The following is an 11,304-nucleotide window of genomic DNA, read 5'->3' on the forward strand; positions in this document are numbered from 1 at the left end:
AGAAGTTGTGCAAGATCTATTATAAAGATTTGTCATTTTTATTGTATTTTGTACTGTATTATTATATGTACTGTATTATTATTTTTGCTTTACAATAATTATACATAAGAGCAATCATTTACCAAAATTGTAACATTTTATTTCATATTTTTATTCAATTTTACAATTGATGTTATAATATTGTGTGCATATGTATGTATATAATATTAAAATAAAATTAAATATTTTATATTTAAATAAATATTTTTTTCTATTTTTTCCATTACATCTAATTTACTCATTATCATTTGTTAAAAATAAATAAATAAATAAATAAATAAATAAATAAATAATTTTTCTACCAGCCTGCAGCTGTTGTACAGGATCTGTCTTTGCCTGATAAGGTGTGCGACATCTTATCTATACATCCTTTAAATCCCTTGGGAAATGATCATATGTCTACAGTCCCCATCTGCAGAAGCCTTATCAGTAAGTGCTGATGTTCCCAGGTAATAAAAGTACAGCAACCTGCCTGTGTGTGTTGTGTTCGGTGTGGAAGCCTATTCCCTCCGTGGGAGCCCTGAGGCCAGTTAACCATGAAATAATTGATGCCTCTTCTATTGTGGAGGACGCCTCACCCACTGGCCTCTGAGTGTGGGAAAGCTAATCCTGACTGGGACTCATGGCTTTGTAATGCTAATGAGCTCCTATAAATAGAGGAGCACGACCCTCATTCCCAACACAACTGACTCGCAGAGACAGAAACAAACATCTCTCCATCTGAAAGAATGGCTCCGACTTACATGACTGACTACTCTAAACTTTCCAACAAGGAAAAGCATAAAGTAAGTATTTCTGACATTTGAATCACAATTGCTTCTCTACATTTCTTTTGTTCTGCAGTGAATTTTGAATGACAGAACTAACCGAATGTCTCCTTCCTCAACAGCTGAGAAAACCAGTGGTGGAGAAGATGCGCAGAGATCGCATCAATAGCTGCATCGAGCAGCTCAAATCCATGCTGGAGAAGGAGATCCACCAGCAGGATCCAAACACCAAGCTGGAGAAAGCCGACATCCTGGAGATGACGGTGGTTTTTCTGAAACAGCAGCTGCAGCCCAAGACCTCAGCTCCACAGAAAGCCCACTTTGACGGCTATTCCCAGTGCTGCAGGGGAGACCATGAGCTTCTTATCTGGAAAACTCCAAGGTGGACGCTGTACGTCAGCATCTGAACCACAGCCAGGAAGCCCAGAGATCATCTAAAGACCTCGCTCACGTGTCTCCAGCTTCCCATCAGCCCATCAAGGTGAAGCAGGAACCGTGTGCTCACAGACCTCTCTGTAGACCATGAAAGACTAACAAAAACACTAAAAGAAAAACTAAACATCTCTTTTACCATATCAGATACTGTACCATATAAACATTTCCATTTCTATGTTAATTTCAAATGCTTCATATTGAAGTTTTAACTGTTTTATTCTTAATAAGATTTGTAAGACATTTGCCTTGAATTTCTCTAGAGGCTTTTTTTCTAACCCTAATGTTGTTTGGCTTGCAACCAGTGTGTTTGCTCTGAATCAGAGCTCTTTGTATGGTCCTGATGGACGTTCATTTGATACAGCCTTTTGTAAAGGCTAAAGAAAAACAATATTTGTTCTTATGAATGCATTTTGGTGCATTGAAACATTGTGGACACTGTGTGTCTGACACTGCATTTAATAAAAGCAACTAATTACTAAAAAAGCATTTGAATTCATTCTTTCATTGATGATGATACTGTACTTAATAGATAGCAATAATAATAGTCACCACATAAACATTCACCAGAGATATTATGCTAAAAACACAGCATGCCATTTTGTTCAGCACTGAGCAAATGTAGGAATGCAAATATTTGGATGCATTAGATGTATTTTAGGTTAGAGTTGCACACAAAAAATAAATAAATCATGTAGAAAGATTATCAATCTTACATAATGATCAAGAGTTATCACTTATAAGTTCAGATAAGTTTGCAAATTCCTGTTTTAGTGACATGTTTAAAACATATTTCATATGCAAACCATTGTGCATCAGGGGTTATTATAGTTAACTAAAGTTAAAAAAAATTACTTGAAATAAACATTAACTCAAATAAAATCTAAAAAGGGTTTCTGAAATTTTATTTTAGCTAGTTACTAAAGCAACATTTCTCATCTTCATTTAGATTTAACTTGAATTAAAAATAAATACAATTTAAATAAGATAAATAAAAACTATATATACATATTTATTATTATTAATAATAATGACAAAAACAACAAAATAACCAAAACTTTACCTACAATTAAAATGCAAAATACAAAAATATGAACCAATTCAAAATATTAAAAGAAACTATAAAAGTATTTCAATTATACTAAAAGAACAGTCGTTAACTTTGAGGTATGGTGAGTTTAATTTAGCAGATTACATATTAAATAATTGGACAGTTTCATATCTAAAGTCTAATTTGGTAATTTTCTCAGCTGCTGACCTCCGAACTTGGTAACAAAATTTAAGTATAATGCGTTAAAAGTAAAACTTTTTAATTATGCAAGAATGCAGAATTGTTATTCAACATTCTGTTTTATATTATAATAAAACATTTGTTATATAATCATTTACAATAAATATGCTTTAGAAAGCAATGAATATACATAGACATATTACTTGTGTGTCATTAAAAAACAGGTTAGTGCACCAGAGTGTTTTTTTGTTGCTAATATTATTTAATCACTTAGAAACATCATGCTGGAGTGGGGAGTGATGACACACAAGCACGTTCCATTTACAATGCTTTGTCTGCATGGGTCTGAGGCATCTGATGCTTTCCCACACTCAACACCCAATAACATCAGCAGCTTGGACCTGGACAGGAGGAGGAGGGGGGATCCTGAAAGGGGATCTAACAGCCACTATTTGTGTCTATACATGTGTGTGTGTGTTCACTAGAGGTGTGTCGAAGTGAAAGGAAAGTGAAAGTGACGTGACATTCAGCCAAGTATGGTCACCCATACTCAGAATTTGTGCTCTGCATTTAACCCATCCGAAGTGCACACACACAGAGCAGTGAACACACCACACACACTGTGAACACACACCCGAAGCAGTGGGCAGCCATTTTATGCGGCGGCGCCCGGGGAGCAGTTGGGGGTTCGATGCCTTGCTCAAGGGCACCTAAGTCGTGGGTATTGAAGGTGGAGAGAGAACTGTACATGCACTCCCCCCACCGCCAATTGTGTGTGTTCACTAGAGGTGTGTCGTCTCCTGATTACGCCGCCTCACACCCTCAGAGACCAAAGGCTTCCCGTGTGTGTGTGTTCACTAGAGGTGTGTCGTCTCCTGATTACGCCGCCTCACACCCTCAGAGACCAAAGGCTTCCCGCTCCTGTAAATTCATCAGAGGCACATGGCCACCCTGACGTCTACTGTATTTGCCCTACAGTCCAATAAAATGCGTCTCACTTTCAGTGCATGTGGCGTGAAAAGTGTGTCTGCGCTTGAAATACTTCTACCCAAATCTCTGCAAATAATTCTGTTCTGAACTAGGTGAAATTAATTTTTTTGTCAGATTTAAGTGAAACTCCATATATGTAAACTGAATATAATTATGTATAATTTTTTGAACAAAATGGCTATTAAAATTATACATATTATTTATAATTTATTTATAAATAATATTAATTTATAAACATGTTTTTTGCAAACTAATGTTTTTATATATATTTTTTTAATTTAATTAATATATTTTTAATTTTATATATATATATATATATATATATATATGGTTATGTTATACACTGTAAAGCTATTAAGTTAAAAAAAAAAGATTCAATAAAACATAAAAAGATTACTGAAGTACATTTTACAAGAACATTTCCGTCTTTCTATTTAAAAAAAAAAAAGTTTAATTCAATGCATTACTTGCTTTTACTTTGTAATTGTGAAATCTCCCAGCAATTTCTGAGTGAAATTTGTCTCTACACCAATTGCATTTAATTTTATAATATTTTAAATTAAATACTTCAGATAGAATACTAAATGCATAGCTAACCTATCATGGTTATTTATTTTGTTGTATTATTTATTTATTAATTTTTTTCCTTTTTTTTATTATTATATATATATTTTTTTAATGTTTGTCATTGTCAGTTGTTCTAAAGTCACATTACAACATTGTAGAAAATAGTTTCTAAAGCACAAAGAACTTTTAAAACTCACATGACCCATAACAATACGTCACTTCAAGTTTGCAACAAGTAGAATCAAACAACAAGTGAATAGCTGTTTCCCAGGGGGCTCAGGTTTAAATTAGGGGCAGTAGCAGGGAAGGGTCAGGATTCACACCACCATACCTAATGGATGATTTAGCACGGCACACTTCCTTAATGTCGGATCTGAAATGGGAGCCAGAGTCACGGGTGTGGGAAATCCTGGGAGAAGCCAGCCCCACACTCGATGGGCGACGCAGCCCCCCTCCGTCGGCCACACCAGCTGTCTGATGAAACCAGAGCTGACAGCACACAGCTCCTATTATCAAGGGTTTCAAAGTAAAAACACGAATATTAAGCCCCTGCGTTTTTCACACACACTACACTCAAACTCAGCTGAGGCTAGTTTAATGCATGCAACTTATTAGATGATTCAAAAAATACTTAAGAGGCATAAAGATATTAAAACTGAGGACACATGGGACAAATACAGATATTGCTAAAGTTATAACAGCTGGCATGTGCTTTTATACTCATTTAATAGGTAAACGTAGGTTAAAGGGATAATACATTTCTCATTATTGCATAATAATTAAAAGGAGTTTAGTTTGCAATAATGGCTGGCTGACTGGATAATATCAGGCTTTTTGCATATCATAAAATGTTGTGCAGAAAGGCTGACAGAATGTATACACTCAGAAAAAAAGGTACAAAAGCTGTCACTTGGGTGTTATTTTTTACCCTAAAGGCTGTATATTAATTCCTTAAAAGGTACATATTAGTACTTAAAATGTACATATTACTACCTAAATGGTGCATATTAATACATTTTGAAAGGTGAAAGTGCCACAGTACCAGGTTTTGTGCCTTTTTTCTGAGTGTAGACCTTGAATGCCATGTTAAGTCACTTTGGATAAAAGTGTATGCCAAATGCATACATGTAAATGCTATCTTTTATTGTCATTTTGGGATATTCTTTGACCATTAAGTGTAAATGGACTCCCATTAGCTGAAATGGAGACCACTTGACAACTTTGACTAAGTGTGGTGATGGTTTGCTAAAAACATTGCCTAAATATGAAAGGTCCATTAGTCATATGCAGCACAAAGCATTTGTTTCGATTAATAAAAAGGAAAGCAGGAACGTTTATTTTTAAAAGTTGTTTATTTGTATGATTGCACAATTAACATATGCCACTATATATTAGAAATAAGGAAAATTCACATCTTTCATAAGAACAAACCATTACATTTGCATATCAAACATTGCAAATAATTACTTTGTCTCCACAGGAGATGTTTATCGACTCTTCATTGTGAAGATTTATACAAATTACCGTCCATCCATGAGGAAAACTATAGAGGTGTGTTACAATAAACCTCTGATCAGAATATAATCACCTGTAGAAAATTAGACTTTCACATTGTGAAACCCACTTCCTTCTACAAACTAGGTAGAAGCACCATAAAAAGATTCTTTCAAAACAAATTTGAAAAGGAAGTATCTCCTACAATACAAGAGATGGTAAAACCACCATCTAGTCTTTCTGTCAAAGTCTTTCATCATCTACCAGGGTCTCCAGAGAGGTCTGTGAGCACTTGTCTGCTTCACTTTGATGGGCTGATGGGAAGCTGGAGACACGTGAGCGAGGTCTTTAGATGATCTCTGGGCTTCCTGGCTGTGGTTCAGATGCTGACGTACAGCGTCCACCTTGGAGTTTCCAGATAAGAAGCTCATGGTCTCCCTGCAGCACTGGGAATAGCCGTCAAAGTGGGCTTTCTGTGGAGCCGAGGTCTTGGGCTGCAGCTGCTGTTTCAGAAAAACCACCGTCATCTCCAGGATGTCGGCTTTCTCCAGCTTGGTGTTTGGATCCTGCTGGTGGATCTCCTTCTCCAGCATGGATTTGAGCTGCTCGATGCAGCTATTGATGCGATCTCTGCGCATCTTCTCCACCACTGGTTTTCTCAACTGTTGAGGAAGGAGACATTCGGTTAGTTCTGTCATTCAAAATTCACTGCAGAACAAAAGAAATGTAGAGAAACAATTGTGATTCAAATGTCAGAAATACTTACTTTATGCTTTTCCTTGTTGGAAAGTTTAGAGTAGTCAGTCATGTAGGTCGGAGCCATTCTTTCAGATGGAGAGATGTTTCTCTGAAGAGAGTGAGTCAGTTGTGTTGGGAATGAGGGTCGTGCTCCTCTATTTATAGGAGCTCATTAGCATTACAAAGCCATGAGTCCCAGTCAGGATTAGCTTTCCCACACTCAGAGGCCAGTGGGTGAGGCGTCCGCCACAAATCAAATCAAACACTGGCAGTACAAATCCCACAGGACTTACATTTACCTTATCTAGTTCCAGTTAATCAACTGGTCAATCAGTCTTTCAATAACCAAACTGAATATTTAATGCTCTAAATATGTTATTATTCTGAAGATTTACATGCACTTTTTATTTTTTTTTTACCTAAACTTGATGAAAACTTTATTCAGTGCTGGGAATGAAATATATTTTCTTTCTTTGTTCTTTTTAACACCAGTCAGCCTCTATGTCAATATTCAGATGAGAGCCAGGTTTAGTTATTCAAAAGTAAAACTACATAACTTACATTTTTTTTGGAAAAAAATTACAACAAAATCTGTATTTACTTGGTTAAAAACCTTTTTAAAAGTACCAAAATATCTTAATTTTAATATATTTTTGTAAATATAATATTTCATTTTTTAGTGAAACTAACAAGTTGCAGAAAAATAAGATATATTTTTATATTATCTCAGGAATATTCTTAAACTATCTCCCACGTCATTGTACATTATTTAGCAACAATAATAATGTCTGTTACCAATAAATCTTTTGATGTGGTATTTTATCACATTATTTCACTGATTTCTATCAGGAAGACCACATTTAAAGTCAAATTAAATTGTGGCATCTGAATTAAAAGTTTCAACTTCATAAACGTTTTCTGATTTTCTGATCAAATTAAATGTTTACATTAAATTAATCCATGCATTTCCAGATTATATCGTTAAAAGCCCTCTGTAACAGATCAATGCAATAAACTGGAACCTGAGGCTGGGAAAGTCCGTACTCACTGGCGCAATAACACCCTTAAGGATCAAGGCTCTCTGTCTGAAGCGCGTGTCTGAGTCGTTTTATTGCCTCACACCGAGTTGCTGGTCTTGTCAGCACTATTAGACATTCTCGCAGGTGTCAGGCACACTTTTAGCGGCCCGTGACAGTGTTTTCCCACAGCGGGAGAGGAAGGAAGCTCGACTTTAAAGGCCGCGGCTCGTGCTGGTCTCTGATTGGCTGGCGAGCTAATAACCGTTAGCTCCGGTATAAATACAGCGAAGTGCTCAATCTCATCCGTATATGACAAGGAGAGGATTTTACACACTTTTTGTATCTAAATCTTCACTAATGGCACCGCTCAGTCAAAACAAAGGCTGTGAGAGCATATCGTGTCCTGAGAACCACAAAGTAAGTGTAATATGACCTTTCAGATCTTGTTACCTCATTTCCACTGAAACGAACTTACCGTTTTCTTCCTCTTTCTACGCAGTTTCGAACGTTTCTTGTGGAAAAGACGCTGAGAGACCGAATCAAACGCAGTATCGAACATCTAAGAGAATTCTTTCACGAAATAACGCGGATATCCGAGCGACTAGTCAAAGCCGTTATTCTAGATTTAACCGTTCTTTTTTTCAAACAGCGCGCGGATTCTGGCATTGTTTACTAGGAGACGCTGCGTCACGTGTCTCTGCACGCACACCTGACGCACGAGAGGTGGTCAAACGAGTCTACGTGTTGCAAAGAACCAATCAGATGCAGTTAATGGCATTCGTAGATTGGTGCACAGATCACCGAAAGGTTCATCTCAAGACTCAAGAGTGCCATAGAATAACTCATTTAGAGACCATTTGCTTGACAAACCGTTCGTTAAGGCATATTCACTTCACTTTAATGTAACAGTTGCATGCTCTTTTGGCTTTAATCTAGTTAGAGCATTAGTTCTCAGTTCCAGTCCTCTGCATATATTGCATGTCTCTTGTTTAACACACCTGATTCAGATCAGCTCCTTAGAAGAGAGATCCATGCATCAACTGTGTTCCGATTGACATGGTCCCTATATAGGGTTCTTTGCTCCCTGATCTCTGGAAATCCATTCAATTTGGAGCATCCATTCACAGATTTGTGCTATGCCACAGCCTGCAGCGTCTTCACACACATGAAACTTACTAGAGATGTGTGAAGTGTGACATAATATACCTCTGTAAATGAATACAACTTAAATTCATGTCTCGTACACTTTAATGCCCTTTGAATGGAACACAGATGCTCCCTTTGAACTGGAATCATGGCAATGTGCAGAGCGATGGTACGCGAGGATGGAATTGAGAACCACCCAATTAGAGTGTATAGTATTAGAGTAATTAGAGTGTGTAGTATTGTCTACAGTGTATGGCAGGGGTGTCAAACTTAATTCCTGGAGGGCCGGAGCCCTGCAAAGCTTATTCAACACTAATTAAACACCAACTAATCAAGTCCTTCAGGCCTATTTGAAAACTACATGGTATGTGTGTCGGAACAAAACTCTGCATGGCCCTCTAGGAACTGTGTTTGACACCCCTGGTGTATGGCAAGCGTAACATCATCAGAAAGTCCTGTCATTTGAGTTTGTCTCAAATCTAATCGATGCCTTTTATAAAGGTGTGTTTTTGTTATTTAATATAACTTGTTTTAACATTCCTTGCATTAAAAATGTGCTCATAAATGTGAATACCGGTGAAAAGCAAAAGTGGATTGAAAAGCAATTTGATTTATTAGATCTCTAATGAGAAAACAGATGTTTGGCACATTACAGATGCAATGTCAAATACACACGCACATTGATACAATACAAGTGAGTCACTGAAAACGTAGTTTTCATCACAATATATGTCTTTATGAAAGGAAAGGGTACATTAAACAAACTTATTCCAAAAAGGAACTGTTTAAAACTTTATATACTGACAAGATTTGTCCAGATATGCTCAAACAATAAGAAATAACAATTTACTCAAAGGCTCTGTGTGAGGTTAAAAAAAAAATCTAGCTTCATTGTGAAGCACAAATTGATATTACTTGAAATAAGTAATATACAGTTCATCAAAATAGATGGGAAATTTAATTCTTTCTATAACAGAAATGTTTTTAAACGCATGTTGAATCACATGAAGTTGGAAGTATTCAAACAGCTGAATAAATGCCTTGCACATTATACATCAATATGCATAACATCTAATGCAAAGTAAAGTGAAGCAAAGTTATCATAACATACTTTATATAAAAAAAAATCCAAATAAGAATTTAATAAACACTTTTCCTCAAAACAGAAAACTTAAAAATAATGGTCCACTGAGTGTAGACTTTCAGTCTGAGTCTTTAAGGCTCTACCAATGCCTCCAGATGGCGCTCTTGTTGACATTCATGTCTTTGCTGAAGGTCTTCTGGTCTGGCAGGACACTTTTCCTCCTGTTCTGCTCACATGATGTCTGCAGCTTCTGGAAGTGCTTCAGCAGTCTTCTCTGGCTCTGTGTCTTCATCTCATCTTTGGACAGGAAGTCACAATCTCACCGACACGCCTGGAGAAGCCTTGATTGACAGCATGTGAACTGGAATTGTGGCGTTGCAGGAAGTTGAGCATCACCTCCAGGATATCTGCTTTCTCCAGCTTGGAATCAGGCTGCTGCTTGAGGAACTCTGGAGCCAGAAGACACTTGAGCTGCTCGATGCTGCTGTTGATACGATCTCTGCACATCTTCTCCACCATCGGCTTTCTCAGCTGTAAATGAAGACAGAAAAGCATCAGAAAAGTGGTCTCTGAATAAACCAGTGATTGAGAAGAGCTGTGAAAGCTGCTGCAGTAATGCTGCTGTAAGTAGGATGTGAATGTACCTTGTTGTTGAGAGGGAGAAGCTCCTTTGAGATGATTGTAGGTGTCATGTCTGGATCTCTGTGCTGTACATCTCTCTGTTCAGAGTGAGTCTGATTTGCACTGGCTGCAGCTCCTCTAATACTCCCAAATCTCCATATGAATGTGTGAGGCTTGAGCTTGTTGGAGTTTCTCACAGTTTGGAGCCAATGGTAGAGCTCAGACAGACAATGAGGGATGTGGGCCGCCACATGCTCAATGATCCTCCATCAGGGGCTCAAAGGAGCAGGTGGAGGGTGACTCTGGGAAAGTGCTGAGAGCTCATGTTCACATCAATGTCACTGAAGCAGCACACGCTCATCATTACTAGAAACACGTGGAGTCAGTGAGCACACATACGTCACTGTGCTCTGTGAAATTGAGATTTATACTTCATATGAAAGCTAAATAAATATGCTTTCTATTGATGGTTTCTATGCAACTATTTGAAAATCTGGAATCTGAGGGTGCAAAAAAAATCTATCGCCTTTAAAGTTGTCCAAATGAAGTTCTTAGCAATGCATATTACTAATAAAAAATTTTGCTACTAATTTACCCCAGCGACTTAAGAGTAGTTTTGTGCTCCAGGGTCACATATATATGTGTGTGTGTGTGTGTGTATGTGTGTGTGTGTGTGTGTATGTATGTCAAAGGATGAATTCATTTATTTTAGAAAATGTTCCATGCATAGCTTATTTCTTACATTATTGACTGGATTTGAGTGCATACATTTCTAGATTTAAGATTTAGCATGTTGTAACGCATATCATAATTTATTCAGCATTATCATTGCTGCAGTGACGTCACACACACATGATGGACTCCAGATGAAGCAGATGTTTGTTTGTTTGTGCTGGTCAGTGTGAGTTGAGCTCATGTGAGGTTCCCACACTGACTCTCTGTGTTCACATCAATGGAGCACAAAAGCATCCAAGTCCTGAATGGAACTTTAGTGACGCTGAAGACTCAACCAGACGTCACCAACCATCTGGAGGGAAACCTCCTGACTGGCTGAAAAAAAGAAATTCAGTTCATTCCAAATTTTAAATTTCATGCCATTGCATAAACCAGTGAAATAATCGACATACAGGATTGTTGAAAATAAAAAAAACTTTAATTTTCCAGAAATGTTTTGAT

At 37.2% G+C, this 11,304-nt stretch overlaps 2 protein-coding genes and 1 pseudogene across 3 annotated transcripts; 1 reads left to right on the top strand and 2 right to left on the bottom strand.

Annotated features, from left to right (window-relative positions):
* The first annotated feature begins 747 nt into the window (after nucleotides 1–747).
* Nucleotides 748–1,332, top strand: LOC109098622 (transcription factor HES-5-like). The gene is given in 4 exon segments (XM_042766984.1): nucleotides 748–824; nucleotides 929–1,153; nucleotides 1,155–1,181; nucleotides 1,183–1,332. Coding segments are annotated over 4 exon segments (459 nt in total). The 5' UTR covers nucleotides 748–767.
* A 4,034-nt stretch (nucleotides 1,333–5,366) lies between these two features.
* LOC109074508 (transcription factor HES-5-like) lies at nucleotides 5,367–7,930 on the bottom strand. 2 transcript variants are annotated; one of them, XM_042766872.1, is made up of 3 exons: nucleotides 7,753–7,930; nucleotides 6,287–6,367; nucleotides 5,367–6,182 (listed from the first exon to the last, which is right to left on the bottom strand). In XM_042766872.1, exons 1-3 carry the CDS (start codon nucleotides 7,834–7,836, stop codon nucleotides 5,781–5,783), a joined length of 567 nt encoding a protein of 188 aa, XP_042622806.1. In that variant the 5' UTR covers nucleotides 7,837–7,930; the 3' UTR covers nucleotides 5,367–5,780. The 2 variants fall into 2 exon arrangements, with proteins under 2 accessions (XP_042622806.1, XP_042622807.1); XM_042766873.1 differs by lacking the exon at nucleotides 7,753–7,930 and adding an exon at nucleotides 7,307–7,444 and having other exon boundaries at nucleotides 5,369–6,182.
* Nucleotides 7,931–9,013: 1,083 nt separating this feature from the next.
* On the bottom strand, nucleotides 9,014–10,262 carry LOC122146637 (annotated as a pseudogene).
* Between the last annotated feature and the right edge of the window lie 1,042 nt (nucleotides 10,263–11,304).

Source organism: Cyprinus carpio, chromosome A11 (assembly GCF_018340385.1).
Source record: "Cyprinus carpio isolate SPL01 chromosome A11, ASM1834038v1, whole genome shotgun sequence".
Classification (NCBI taxonomy): domain Eukaryota; kingdom Metazoa; phylum Chordata; class Actinopteri; order Cypriniformes; family Cyprinidae; genus Cyprinus; species Cyprinus carpio.